The 15,529-nt window shown below is 40.7% G+C and overlaps 1 protein-coding gene across 1 annotated transcript; it reads right to left on the reverse strand.

Moving 5' to 3' along the window:
- Nucleotides 1-108: 108 nt before the first annotated feature.
- On the reverse strand, nucleotides 109-14,148 carry LOC121326040 (MMS19 nucleotide excision repair protein homolog). Its single transcript, XM_041269184.1, has 31 exons — nucleotides 14,018-14,148; nucleotides 13,373-13,421; nucleotides 12,857-12,957; nucleotides 12,388-12,473; nucleotides 12,033-12,107; nucleotides 11,819-11,888; nucleotides 11,468-11,596; nucleotides 11,256-11,317; nucleotides 10,872-10,958; nucleotides 9,811-9,885; nucleotides 9,212-9,289; nucleotides 8,997-9,135; nucleotides 8,746-8,900; nucleotides 8,549-8,627; nucleotides 8,332-8,457; nucleotides 7,270-7,351; nucleotides 5,450-5,547; nucleotides 5,187-5,342; nucleotides 4,943-5,098; nucleotides 4,722-4,812; nucleotides 4,539-4,641; nucleotides 4,234-4,308; nucleotides 4,021-4,147; nucleotides 3,637-3,740; nucleotides 3,433-3,489; nucleotides 2,808-2,994; nucleotides 2,233-2,315; nucleotides 1,435-1,599; nucleotides 1,058-1,117; nucleotides 735-835; nucleotides 109-643 (listed from the first exon to the last, which is right to left on the reverse strand). The coding sequence occupies exons 1-31, from the start codon at nucleotides 14,103-14,105 to the stop codon at nucleotides 616-618; spliced, it is 3,072 nt and encodes a 1,023-aa protein (XP_041125118.1). The 5' UTR covers nucleotides 14,106-14,148; the 3' UTR covers nucleotides 109-615.
- Between the last annotated feature and the right edge of the window lie 1,381 nt (nucleotides 14,149-15,529).

The raw sequence follows: 15,529 nt of genomic DNA on the forward strand, positions 1-15,529 counted from the left end.
TTTTTTTTTTTTTTAACTTTTCTATACCAATAATACAACTTTTTAAAAAAATAAACAATGAAATAAATCACATCCATAATCTTAGGAAAAACCCAAAACATTTATTGACATGTTAATTTATTGATATACTGTAAAGCCATAAATGTTTGCAAGCCTTTATGCATGTTTCGCATATCAGAAAAAAAAAAGTCAAAAGTCAAATTCCACTAATAACACATATTTCATACATTGCAAAAGGTCACCAACATTTCTGGAGCAAAATAGGTTTTATGGGTGGAATTAGTCATAGTTTGGTTGCAAATATTTATGGCTTTACAGTACTTGCTAATTTCCTTGGCTGTGCTCATGAGTTTAAAACAAATACTTCTTTCATTTAAAAAGTTCCCATAGTCGTGACTGGGCCACTTAGTTGTGCAGTCTTGATGTGCTTCTTTACAATAGCAGGTTAAATAAAGGTTTTAATTCTAGATATTTATAATAGGTTTAAAGGCCTGGGTCTGGAGTCTCAGTGAGTCTGGACATGGGTTAACCGACTGGGGCAAGCAGCCCTCCCAACTCCCTGGGTCTCCCTAGGCAGATTGTCCATCTTTGCAAGAAGTCTCCCAGGTTGCCAGTTCACCTTCCTGGGCTTCCCAGCAAAAACCTGGAGAAAATAAATATTTCAGATGGCTTACATATCCTCAGCAAAGGATTACAATGTTATTATTATTAACATTTTTTTCATTGTTACTCACCATTCCCCTCGCGCAAGCACTGCCTCCCTCCTCACCAGCCGCTTCTTATCATCCAGAGGCACAGCCAGAGCACGCAGCATCCGCGGGCGGGACGGCAGCACCTGCGACAGCGGAAATTCACTTGAGTTTGAGTTTTAAGGGTTTACAGTTGTGTCTTTATTCTCAAAATACATGCATCGATTTATCAAAAAGTAATAACGAATCTGTTAGAATGTTTTACTGTTGAAAATGTAAACAGAATGTAACTAACATAGTAACGTATAGAACACATGTTTACAGTAAAACTGAAATGGCCCTCACTTCTAAGAGGGACAGGGACTCACCACATGCTCAGGAAGCCTGGTTAGTGCCTTCAAGCACTGCAGAGATAAGACCCGTACTTTCTGTGGGGAGACAAACAAAAAACTTTTCTACTGTACAAAACCAGCACACATACACAGCTTAAATTAAACATTTCTTTAATGAAAATGTCAGATACAGTTTTGAAACTACTGTAACAATCAAGTTGCTTCTGTTTTAACACTAGGATGCCTTTTGAGTTGTAACCTGCAGTGTGTATTTATCAAGTGCATGACTGATTAATACCATTTTCTACACTTGTTACAAGTTTGCCACTTGTGAAACGGACATTGCATTTTATAGGACATTGTGCTATGTAGATAATTAAAGGTATACTCTCTAGAAGCAACAGGCACCCTACCATAGCTGGGCTGGCAGTCAGCCCCAGGAGTCGGCTGAGGAGGGTCTCCAGGTGTGAGGTCATGACCTGCGGGGTGTCCAGAAGGAGGGGGTGTAGGCAGGACAGGGTAGACAACTGGACACCATGGTCTGGACAAGACAATGCCTCCAATAAGAGGGGCAGGAGCTGCAGACAGTGAGAGAGAAAATCCAATGCAGCCTCTTCAGCACCTCCCAGAACAATGTATATTGACCCTTGTATTGAACAACAGAGGAAGGCTAGCGAACTGATTAGTAAACCCCTGAATTATAGTTCACGATAGGCTAAATTACTATCACTGAATAAGAGATTGCACTATATCTGAGAAAGCAGGAAAAAAGACTAATAAAACACTCAATATACAGTGCTCTAATACCCCCACTTTCCAATCCAGCCTTTTCCAAAATGACTGAACTACAGATTGAAATCGACTAAACTCCTGTAGGGGTGTTCTATGAAACCAAAATTGTGTTTAAAAAAATGCATTTTTAAATGGCTGTTTGCTTCTTAAGTTATAACAGAGCATTTATAAGACATATAGAGCATTATTCTGCTGTCAAGGCAATAGTAATACAATGGTTTTCAGAACAAGAAAGTAACAAGCAGATTAAGACACCAACATTATGTTGTAGTTTAAAATGTACCCCCCCCAATCCAACGGTTAAATGGTGAGCAGGGTACAATAAAGGAATCCCATTGCATAGCAGTCTGAGTTTTAGTACAAGTTTAACTAATCTGGTGTTCTGGTGACATCCCACGATTCCCTGAATCAATACTCACAGAGGGCAGCTCTGTGATCTGGACCTGTCTGGGCAAGCTGTTGAGGATGTGGGACAGGGCCTTCAAGTAGCTGGATTTCCTTTCTGCAGAAAAAAAATAAAATGACTTGCATCTCAAACAGTAACATACTGGAACATCTAGACCAATCTGTACTAAAATAAGTTCACAACTGTGATATCATATGACTTTGTTCTGAATGGTTGCTAATCAAACCCTACTTTAGTTCTAAAAAAAAAAATGTGCACAGCTGACATTACCTTAATGCAGATTTATGAAGCTCTTATAAAATGTCAGACATTTGTGGCTTTCGTTACTTTTCTGTTATGACCTAGTTTGTAAATATGCTACAATATCTTGTTTCTATAGTACTTACAGTATGACATTCATACAAGCTATAACAAATACCTACAAGTGTACAGCTGTCACTTTATAATCCTTTATTCACATTTTAAAATGCTTTGATAAACTATACATTCCTAAATAAATATCCTGATATTAAAAGGCATGCACACATAGCAATATAACCCATCTCACGTGTCCCATGAGATGTTTGCTATGCTTCTCTGCTCTGTTACCTTCAGAGGCGCAGTTGAACCCCAGGACTAATTTGGGTGCCGTCTCAGTGAAGAATCTCTGCCGGTACATCATGCGCACGTCAGCATGGCATGCTCGATTTAAAACATCCGCCGAGTCGTTCATCAGAAGGGCAACGCCATCGGCAGCCAGGGAGCCCAGCTCTCTGTCCACCAGGAGAGACAGGAGCTGGAATGATAAGGGACAGCTCCAGGTTCACAAGCCTTCATGTACATCTTTCACATGCTCATCCTGCACTCCTAGTTTTGTGAAGTGTTTCAGCGCACTGCTCTACATTGGCAAATAGAGTACATGTTGAATTTGAAGCATTTCAGTATTTAGCCTACATCACACTGTACCCCACTTGTTGTGCCTATGATCTCATGTAAATAGCTATTTCAAAGAGCAAACTGGAAGCTTGGTAAGGAAATCTAGTGACACCTACTGCTAGAAAATGGTAATGGATTTGAGTTCTTGGTTTATTGCAACACTTATGTTTGGTCAATGTGCAACACATGGGACTATCCTTAGAGGAAGAAAATTGGTATAGGATTATTAAAATGAAAACAGTTAAGAGCAGACACAGGAAATAGGCAAGTACACTGCTTACAGGAACTTTCCTCTTACCTTATCAGTAAGAGTTGTGGACAGCGGGTGGTACCTCAGGAGGAGTGCCTTGGACACCTGGGAAACAAAAGACTCAAGCTAGCCTAGTAACTAGAACAGCACAGCTCAGACCTCTTCTCAAGCACATACCCACAACCAATAGGTTTCAATTGATACTGAATAAAAACAAAAACAAAAAAAATGGACAGTTAACCAGTGTCTTACCCAAAGCAGCAGAGTGAAAACCTGCACTCTGTTCGGCGAGTCACTGCCCAATCCAGACTCAATCCTCTTCACAGATCGCATCAAAATAGAGTCCAACTGCTCCCCTAGAACAAGAAAACAAAGCTAGTCTCAGGAGACGGTCTCTCAAAAGGGCCAGCACTGGGCTACTCTTCCCATTTTAATCTCAGGTACATATTGGGCAATGGGGCTGCAACAATACATAGGACAAAAAAAGAAACTTAATTTAAGCTATCTATCCGATTATTGAGTGTTTAAAGTTATACAAATACAGTTAATGTTTAGCTTTGGAAACAAACAGATCATCATAACATGTTGCAAATATTTGTCTTGATCCTCAGCAAGGGGTCACTGCTCCCTTCTTACCTGCTGGTTGTTTGTTGACCAGTCCAGCAAAACACTTTGCTGCCGATGTGTAGGTGAAGGGGTGGACACAGGAACAGCTCAGCTCCTCCAATTCGCTCAAGAGGCGGTCAGTCTTGGGAACTTGCACCTAGGACAGCCCATGAATCGTTACTCTCTACAAGCTACACCCTATTGTGTACGATGAGCACTGTTAAATAAAGTAAATGAACCTACACATTTAGGCAGTGAACAGACACACGCCATCAGCAGACACACCAGCTGAGTCTGTGGCCAGCCATTAGATCGCTCCTGGAAATCATTAAGAGCATTAAACAGTTACACCAGGCAACTACATTTGCAACCACAGCAAATGTGGTTTAAACTGTCATAATACCACAGGCCCTATTGTTTTCCTTCACACGGTTATTCAAATTGAGCATTAACCTTTTAGTTATGCGTGCAAGGATTACAAGTGCATACTGTACTCAGGTAAACATTGCCTATATTCTTTGAAAAAGCAGAGGCATGTAGTTCCTCACCTTCAGCAGCTGGAATTGCTCTGGGACGTTATTCTCAGGCAAGAAGGAGGTATCTCCATCCAGGAAAAGGGACAGTACCAGAGATGCAGTGTGGGCAGCAAGCCTGCAGACAGGAATCAAATGGTTAGCAGGCCTACCAACAGAATATTCTCCGAGAATATTCTGACAAGAGCAGTAACTCACTGTGTGTGAAGGCAGCCACAGGCAGTACTGAAGATAGGAACCATAGCAGACAGTACCCTCTCCTCTGTCAGGGGGTTTGGAGCACCTCCACCTAGGCATGGACAATTTATTCAATTAAGATAAAAATTAATTCAAAATTTAAAAAAAAGAAAACGCCAAGATGTAAATGTTTACTTTCATGTTAGCGGTGAATGTAACAAGTTTGAGTTCGGTTCACATACCCTGTAAGGAGGCCTGCACTGCCAGCCCCAGCAGATGTGGGATGACAGTCTGGTGGAAGTAGCAGCCGCTTTCATCACTGTCTTTGGCAAGCTCTGCGATTTGCTGTAGGCCCCGACAAGCAGACACCACTTCTTCAAGCTCAAAACTGGCACTTCCTGTAGACAGTCAGGTAGAGAAAATTAGCTGAACAGCTTCAGCTCAGAATCCTTTTATAGCTATTCTCCTGAGAAACTTGACACTTACCTTCGTGAGAGATGCTGAGGGCCTGCAGTAGGATAGGCACAGTCTCCTGGACGAGGCTGGGATGAGTTGATACCGTCGACAGAGCCTTCAGACTGCGCTGCCGCAGAACCCCCAGGGATTGAGCTGTGGGGCGGTCCTCACACTCCTCCATTGCTTCTATAAGAAGAAAGGAAATTACAGAGCAAGTCTCCCAGATAGTCACTGGTACCATTATTCTCATTCCCAAATCACTGCATGTCAAACAAATCCACCCCCAAACCTACCCGAGAAGATCTCTCGTTTTAGAGCCGGAACCATCCTGGAGGCGAAGACGGTGGGGTGCAGACGAGCCAGAGACGCAGCAGCTTCCATCGCTGCAGAGCTGGGGGAAACAAGAGAAAAGCTGTAACTACCCACTCAACTACAAGATGTACACACACAGTTGTATGCAAAAGTTTGGGTACCCCTGGAAAAAATGTATGTTACAATTAATCTTTCAGTGAACAGAAGTGGACCTGCTCTCTAAATGGTACAAAATTAAATATGACACCTTTCTGCAAATCTTTACACAGGATTACTATTTATTTGCATTTATTACAGATTCAAAATAATAAACAAAAGAGAACAAGGCGCGTGCAAAAGTCTGGGCACCCTTTTGGACCGTTCTTAATTACTTCTTAAAAAGATGATTACTAAGGCCCAGAAAGGTTGATTCACTCGTTAGGGCTTCAATTATTCAGGTGAAGTCAATTCCAGTGTTGAACTATTACTCTGAAGTAACTTCATACCTTCTAATCTGTCAGACTGTGATGGTTGTTCAGCCTGGTTTCAACAATCATGGGCTCCTCTAAGCAGATGTCTGAGGACTTGAAAATGAAGATAATTGACTTCCACAAAACAGGAGAAGGCTATAAAAAAAAATCTCTCAACGCTTCCAGCTGGCAATTTCAACTGTCAGAAACATTGTCAAGAAATGGTTGTTAAATGGAACGGTTAAAGTCAAGGCAAGATCTGGAAGACCAAGAAAAATATCACACAGACTTGCCAGAAAACTGGTCAGATCTGCACAACAGATCCCACAGGTCACTGCAAAGGACCTTCAGAACAGTTTAGCTGAGATTGGAGTAGTTGTTCACAAGTCCACAGTACAGCGTACCTTACACAACAAGGATCTGCATGGGAGAGTTGTCAGAAGGAAGCCTTTTCTACGACCTCATCACAAAAGTCAGCGTCTAAAGTATGCAAAAGAAAACCTTGACAAGCCTGAAGCTTTTTGGAACAATGTGCTTTGGACTGATCAAACAAAAATCGAACTGTTTGGCCACAACCAAAGAAGGTACGTTTGGAGAAAAAAGGGCGAAGCATTTCAAGAAAAGAACACCTTGCCAATCGTTAAGCATGGGGGTGGCTGTTATGCTTTGGGGTGGTGTGGCAGCCAGTGGAACCGGAAATATTGTGCAGGTGGAAGGAATAATGGATTCAACTAAATATCACCAAATCCTAGAAGCTAATGTCCTAAAGTCAGTTAGGACACTGAAGCTGAAAAGAGGTTGGATATTTCAGCAAGACAATGATCCAAAACATACCTCAAAATCAACCACGAAATGACTTGAATATTATTGAAAATCTGTGATGAGAGCTCAATCATGCAGTGCATGCAAGGAGACCTTAGAATCTTTCTGAGCTGGAAGAGTTCTGTAAGGAAGAGTGGGAAAAAATTCCAAAGACAAGAATAGAAAGAATCTTAAATTGCTACAGGAAAAGTTTGGAAGCAGTTATATCTGCCAAAGGAGGTGTTACCAAGTACTAAGTGACAGGGTGCCCAAACTTTTGCACGCGCCATCTTCACTTTTGTTCATTATTTTGAATCTGTAATAAATGCAAATAAATAGTAATCCTGTATTAAAATTTGCATAAAGGTGTCATGTTTAACTTTGTACCATATAGAGGTCAGGTCAACGTCTGTTCACTGAAAGATTCATTGTAACACACATTTTTTCCAGGGTTGCCCAAACTTTTGCATACAACTGTAGCACATTTATAAGCAGGCGGCAGACTCCCCCACATAATGCATTTCACTCAGGCAAATCGCTAGCAAACCCACCAGGTCTGTGGCTCCTCCTCCCGCAGGATCAGTCGAGTCAGGTGCTCAGCAGCAAGATCAATATCCTCCTCAGAAAGCAGGCCTGGAACACAAGAGCAGGGATGAAGTGGAAGTACTCAGTGGAAACCTTGCTCACGAATCCTCTGCACCAAGGTCCCAGCTCTAGCCCCACAGATTACATTGCCTGGTTGAATACATGTTTGGAACACTACTACAGTGTTGCAACAGAGCAGAAATGTTATTTGTGTTGAGACGCATTTCCTTGACAGCAGTGTTTTTTTCAGTTTCAGCATTTCAATTCAGTGTCACTTTTTATTTAGTTGGCAAGATTCCTGTTTTGCTTCAACTTAGTTTTCGTTTTATTATTTTGTTTTAGTTTCAGCTAACTAAATTCAGAAAGACAGATTTCAGTTTTAGAAAAATCATTTTAATTTAAAGAGAATTTTTAGGTTCATGCAAAGTTGCTGCATATAAAAAAAAAAAACCACCATTAAATCACTTAAAATTCCAAATCTCTTTTTTGACAGTGCAAACACATTCATCCACATTGTAGCTATTTTATATTCAATGTAAATCCCATTCCAAAGTTAAAAACAGCTGCAACAGCAATGGTCTTGTCTCTAACACACTACCACTGAGAACCCCCGGGTGGGGGTGATGAACGGAGTGTAGTCATGTGTTCGATCAAGGCTCACATTGACAGCAGTAATACACAAGCGAGCCACAGAGCAGGAATCCATTGCAGCTTGGCTGTGCTATTTATATAGCATTTTCGTGAAACAACATTAATACAACTCAGAATAGTTAGTTTCGTTCTCGTTTTTAAACATTTTCCAGTTTCTTTTACTATTTAATTAAGGATAATGTTTTTGGCCACTTTCATTTTAGTTCACTGAAAAAACAGGACTTGTGTATTATACAGTTACGGGCCAGCAACAACTGAAGCCTCAATTGAAGGCATTGGCAGCGTTTGACTAATTTATTTTTAAGTCGAACATTGGAATTCAGGCTGTGGCTCTGTCACCATGAGAGATCTGTGTACCTGTGCAGGTGAATCCTTACCTGCCTGGGTCCCCAGGGCAGTCAAGGCCTGAACGGCTGCGGTCTGCAGTGCGGGGCTTGACTCTGTGAGAGCTGAGAACACCAGGGCACACAGGGGCTGCCGGTAACCAGTCAGAGGGTTTTCATCTGAGGCAACAAGGGTACAGCATCACTGTATCAAATGAATGTATGAAACTAAAATAATAAAATGAATGTGCTGGGTTTAAAGATGTATTACCTCCCTCCTTAGTGTGGCTCCCCCGGGCAGGCTGGATGAAACCCTGCAACACTTCCACCAGGGTGCGCCGCTGAGCATTCTGCAAGTGAAGGCGACAGCATTAACTTTAGGCCATGTGAAAACGTGCATAGCCAGTAATGGACTTTTAAATATCCACTAGCTATGTGACTCTCCCGCAGTAGCCCTTCTTCCCTTACCTGTGTGTGGTTGTTGTACTGCTCCAGCAGCAACGGTACCACCGCAGCTGTTATTTTATAACTCGCCCTGTAGGAGGCGCTGGCGGCAGTCTGCAGGAGTTTGGTGCTCGGCCAAACCAACTTCAGGTCTGGCTCACAGAGGTGGTGTTGGCAATCTGGGAAACAGAACACAGTAAATATCAGTGAAATAATAAAATCCCGCAAAATCAGGTGAAACATTCAGAAACACCACCTAGGTTCGGCTCCATTACCTTTGAGAACCAAGTCTAGGAAGGTGTTGAGCGAGTCCTCTGAATCAGAGTCAAGGACGGAGCGAGAGAGGCAGGCTGTGAGGGAGCGCAGGGCAGAGAGGCCGGCACTCTCCACCTTCTCACTAGCTGTCTGGAACACCTGCAGAAACAAGGAGCAACCATGAGCAATCAGACCCAATTAGTATTAAAGTGAAATTTAGAGTTGAATCTCATACCTCTCTGCGGACTGATGACCAGAGGCTGGGCAGGAATTCTTTCAGCTCTTTGTGTCCGTAGCCAGCGGCACAGGCTGCCTGAAACACAAGGGAAAGAGTAAATATCAACACAGTCTACGAGTACCTGTGCAGCCTGGCTAACCACACTTCACTGTGTTGTCTCCTCATTCATACTAAATAGCGCAGTTTAAGGGACGTGGAATATAATTTAGCAGTAAAGGTCTAACAGGTGTAATTACAGCATTATTTGTTTTTTACCTGACTAAATTAATGCATTAACATTGCTGAACATTGTACAATAGGGCCAATGACATCTCTTCAGACAGGCTGCACTTCATTACATTGCAGGACCTAACCTCTGCTATGGCTCCACAGGATCATTACAATCAAAAGACATTTATGACTTGTGCTAAACAATCACGTTACTGGAAGAAACAGAGAAACTGCCTATTTTGCATTAGAGATATTTAAATCTATAAAAAGGCAAGAGTTTTTTGCACAGTCCAGCTTCCCACCCCTTTATTCCCTTACTGCAACCCCACTGGAGACAGAGTGGCTGTCCAATGCTTGTGAATCAGACAGTGGAGTGGTGTGTTTACCAGTGTCTGCAGGGAGTCTAGCTTAGAGCTCTGCACATCTGAATCCAGCTTCTCGATCAGCAGCGGCAGCAGGAACTGTCAGCACAAAATATTTAGTCACTTTTGCATAAAAAAAAAAAAAAAGAGATTTGCCACTTGTTTAGGGCAGAGAAATACCCAGCAAGGGACAACTAGCCCAGATATCTGCTACAAACATAGCTTTAATTACTTCACTGAACCAATTACACCTCTTGAGGTATTATTGAATTGACCTCTAAACCCTGAAGCGGAGCACTGACCTACATAGCAATACTGCTGTTCTAATAGTTTCCAAACCTATTTTCACTGTTTAAATGGACATTTTGAAAGTGAAACGATAACATTGCTTGGCTGGAATCTGTCTATATTGTATAAATTCAGAAATATTGTTTCAAGTCGATTGTTAATGCTTAATTTGAGTTGGACGCAATATAGCATTCTGTGATGTATGACACATTCATAACATCTATAATAAAGGCTGCATAACACTGTAAAACAAACACATATTGTAATCCTTTATCATCCCTTTGAAAACCAATATAACATGCATGTAAGTATTCATAATATGCTTCCACACAACTTCTTGCAAACCAAAAAGTAAGAATTGAAAATTTAGTGTTTTGCGTTTGTGTGACTGGTAGGCATCAACACTTTCATTGTAATTCTTGAGGATATATTAAATATACTTTCAGAATTACTTATATGCATGTTATGTAGGTTTTCAATGTGATTTTAAAGGATTATGCACCGTTAGGCAAAGTTATGCAGGATTTATGAACACAATTTTAGTGCAAGTTGACCTAGATTAATGCTAACCATTGTCTATGAAGCCAGCAAACAAAGCAATACCAAAATAGTTTAAAAAAAGCTACTGTATAAAGGGTTCAGTCACACTACTTTTGCATATGCCTTCATAACACAGACCTATGAACTTCCCCCTTTAGTATTGTAATACCATATCAAACAGCAGTTCTGTACACAACCCAACTCCTCCCTAACCCCATATTCTTATGTACACAAAAAACAGCCGTGCACACAGGTACCTCAGCGAACCTGGGCGTGCCAGCCAGCACTGCCCTCAGGCTCAGAATCAGCTCCTCTCGACTGATTCCATGAGGGTCGTTTGGAGGCTGGAAAATAAATTTTAAAAAAATTAACTTACACTTGCTCTTGCTATTTCAATATCCAGAGGAGGTTATTGCTTTTCTTGTAATAAAATGAAGGCACTGTGGAAACATACTAAAAACACAGCTATCAAGGCCTGTTTCATTCAGATTCCCACTGACAGAAAGAGCTATCAAAATCATAAAGAATATTTATTTATTACACATAACATGACAATTCAGGGCTAGTCACCACAACCATGGAAGCTACGTGAAAAAACCAGCTGGTCCCTCATAATGTAGGTAAAAAGAAGTGCCACTAACCGGATAGAAATCAATGGGGAAATAGCAAGAAGTCACTTCAAACAGTTCCTCTGTAAAACTTCCTGCAACAGACAGAAGTAACACTGTTATATCATTAAGGTAGATAAAAAAAAATTATTTTAAGTTGAAAAGCTTTGAATGACCTACAATATATTCTACTCTGCTTATTCTCTATAACTTAAGCCTGATTAAAGCTACCTGCAGGGGCTTACCCAGCTCATAGTTCCTGTACAGAATATTTTGGGCAATCTGGAAACCCAGCAGCAGGTTCCTGGGGTCCTTCTCACCATCTATCGCTTGGACAAAACCAAACACAAAATCTGCACCCAGACCCTTTAGCTCTGGAAAACAAGCAAAGAAAAAAAATAAAAAAATAAACCATTAAATCATTGTTGGGACTTGTATCAACTAAGCATCTTTTAAAAACTGTATTTTTCATTTCATTGGAACAATAAAACTGCAAGGTGTATGCAAGGACAAGCGAGTTTCAGTTCAGCGGCTTTTACCATTAATAATTTCATTTTTCTGACTCATCCTCCCCCCACCCCTCCTTATCCTCTCACCCTCCTCACGAGACTCCATCAAGTTGATCAGGATGTTATAAACACAGGATCGGTCTGTCTGCATCAGAGACTGAGAGAGAGAGAGAGAGAGAGAGAGAGAGAGAGACAGACACAGACAGAGCACAACAATGTAAGCCAGCTACTTCAAATGAGCTTTAGAAACCAAACAAAATCCAGAGCAAATAACGAAGTGGTAACACATGTGAATTGTCACCTGCACATGGACATCCTGAAAGAGAGACTTCAAGATAGAGACGGCCAGTCCAGTGGGCAGCGCCGGGCACAGAGTCTGTAGCACAAAGACATTGCTTATTTTGCATTTTCGCACTGCAATTAACAATTCTACTTGAAACAATATTTCTGATTTATACAAGAGACATTTCAGCTAAGCGATGGTTTTGTTTAACTTTCAAAATGTCAAAGTTGGTACAGTTGTACATTATTCTAACACTGATTCCCTGTATTATTTTAGCAGTTACTTTGCATAAGGGAGAAAGACAGTCATCTTATAAGGAGAAGATTAATGAATCTTCAGTTAATATTAAATCATATACTGCAGGCATACTCACCAGGGCTTTGAGCCCCTGCAAGACATGAGGTGTTATCACATAATGGTCCTTTAGTCTGTTTTCATAAAAAGCTGTCAGGACCTGAACTGAAAAAGATACAGGGAGTGGTTAGAGCCTTTATACCTGTGAAGTGAGTTTCCGTCACTTATGCAGCTCAGGAACTGTAAAATTCCACTTGCCCTGCAACTACCTTGTTGAGGTAATAAAACAGTCAACTGCCAGCAGTCAAGACCCTCCTCAATCTGCTCTGAAAGGGTTAAGGGAAAATGTACATCTTCTTTGTTAGATTCCGCAGAGAAGCTTAGTCCAGAACGTGTTTGAAAGCACAGATGTTGTACCATACAGGTGTACCCACTGACTGAGCCACCACACCCAGCCCTGAATGAGATCTGCCCATGTCATAATCTTAGACTTGCTTTGTACATCAGTCTCTGCCCTTGAATGCCTGTTTGTGACTCTGCTGCCCTACCTTCTTTCTCCGTCAGACTGGTACAGCATTGCTGCAGCACCTGGGAGAGGAGCTGGATCCCACGGCCCCTAGTTCGAGGCTCAGAGCTTGTTAAACTTGACCTAGAGGGAAAAAAGAACAGAATGATTTTTCATTTTAATCAAGGGGAGGGGGGGTGTGTGTGTGGAGGGAGAGAGACAGTGTCAACATTACAAGAAAACAAGAGCATGAATAACACACAGTACTGGCTCTGGAAAACACATGATTCTAAAGGTCATTTACTTAGGATCAGTGTCAGCCTGAACATCACAATATGAAATACAATAGATCATTAACACAAACAGTACATGGTTAGATATAATCTATAATCAAAGCAAATAAAGTAGGATAACCATGCAATGTAAACTAGCACAAGGAGTGTAAACTTAAAAATAATGTCATTTGTAAATATGAACACATTAATGATAATTTTAATTGAGCTTGTTTCTGAACTTGTACATGTACAGACAGTATTTTGGTTTTCAAACTGTTCCTTACCCCAAAGCTTCCACCAGCTCTAACACTGCAAACTGTCCTTTCTTCACCCCTATAGAGCGAAAATGAACACATAATAAACTACACTAATACTGCGACTATAAAACGTATACTGTATGCAATTTTATGGCCTGTATTTTCACATAAGTGGGAAACTCTGGGTGGTCACACGACAGATGCGTATAGTACTTGAATAAAATGATTCAGTTTATGCTCAAACTGCCAATGTCTTTAAACACAGAAGTTAAATGTGATGGGCCCTTGATATTACCACCCCCCACACGTAGAACACCGATACATAAACAAGTTTCCCTGATTGCTAGCCAGTCAGCATGTTCAATGTTTACATTAAAACGAATGCGGGCCTTTGGGTGCCTGAAATCAGTGTGGTTATGAATTGACACTACACAACAGGTAGATACACTTTAATATTACAGCATAATTAACTGCTGTTCTAGTTAATGCACGACTGGTTCCTATGGGATGTTACCCTACAAAGAAGCACATTCTAGCATTTACCAGAAAGCAAACTTTAGGAGCATCCTGCACGCACCTACACCCCCACACTAAATGAAAATGTACTGGAGCCGTGACAAAACTGACAATAAATGCGCGGCAGTCCAGCAGGAACTCACTGACACCCGTTACCTGTTGCTATATCAGCTGCTTTACTATCCTGCAGTCCGGTTACAAATTCCTCCACCAAACCCAGCAGCAAGGCTCCGTCCCCAGCCATCGTGCAGCTCTTCCACTACAGTGCACTGCGCAATCGTGGCACGTTGAAGCGTTCAAAGAGGCAGAATGGGATTGAAAACACCCCTATCACATGACAACGTCACAGCGAGGTTTTACATAACATACCTTTCTGTGGGAGGTGAACAAAACGAGAGAAAAACTGAGTTTCATAAATATTCTCTTGGAAGCACCATCACAGAAATATTGTACCACTGTATTTTATTATTAATTGGAAAAAGGTTGTTTTTTTAGCAAAATAACAATCTTTAGAGTATGTCTAATGTTTTATGGAAGGTTATGGTGATTTTGCTAGTCTACTTAATTTTAGTAAATCATTTAATGATTTCGAATCAACCAGATTTTTTTTTTTTATGAAAGATTAAAAATAATCAGAAAAAGTGTTATTGTAAGAGAATCTGAGCCTTCACATCATAATGTGATCTCTTGCCTCAAGCATTCTTCTCAGAAATTATTACAATACGTAATGCAGTTTATTTGCTTTTTAATTAATCAAACAAAACACGTCATTGTAGCCTCAAATACACACACACTGCAAAAGTCTTGGACATGTTCTTCTTGTTACATGTCCGACCCACTGCCATTTCAGGTTTTTCTCATAAAAACATTGCAAACTTTTGTTTGCGTTCTTATCCATTCCTTCCTTTTCCCGTCTCATCTTGTTATTCCCAGCATCTTTCCATACTCCAATGAGTCGTTTGTAATTTTTTAGTCACTGTTACTTCCTATAATCTACACATTTTTTACTAAGATACTCACCAACAGACTTGAAGATAAATTTCGGCACAATCAAATGAGCAAGCAGGATTCTGGAGTGGATTTAGAACAATGGATCATCTTCAAGTTGTACGGCATGTGATTCAAACCAGCAACGAGTACTAACTTAATATCACTTGGGATTCATCGACTAGGAAAAAGCTTTTGACTGTTTACACAAGATCTGTATGAAGCTCTCTGGAAAAACAAGGGTGAGAAAACGTAGACTTGATCAACACCCTATACAAGAATGCAACATTGACAAAACAGCGACAAAATCAAGATTTAAAAAGGGGTTAGTCAAGAAAGATACAATTTCCCCAAAGCTCCACGGCCACCCTATAAGATATTTTCAAAACACTGGATTGGGAAAATAAGGGGCTGAAGATCAATGGAGCCTACTTGCATCAGCTAAGATTTGCTGACAACATCCTCATATTTCCAACGAAGAATTACCAACAAAGCGGAGTTGAAAATGAACCTGAAGAAGACTCAAGTCAAGTCATGTTCAATCAATCTACCACTCCACAGGCAATTGAAGTCAATGGGATCAAGCTTGAAGAAGTCAATAAATACATAATACGTGTGTGTGTGTGTGTGTTTATGTGTTTATATATATATATATATATATATATATATATATATATATAT

Source organism: Polyodon spathula, chromosome 13, assembly GCF_017654505.1.
Source record: "Polyodon spathula isolate WHYD16114869_AA chromosome 13, ASM1765450v1, whole genome shotgun sequence".
NCBI classification, from domain to species: Eukaryota; Metazoa; Chordata; class Actinopteri; order Acipenseriformes; family Polyodontidae; genus Polyodon; species Polyodon spathula.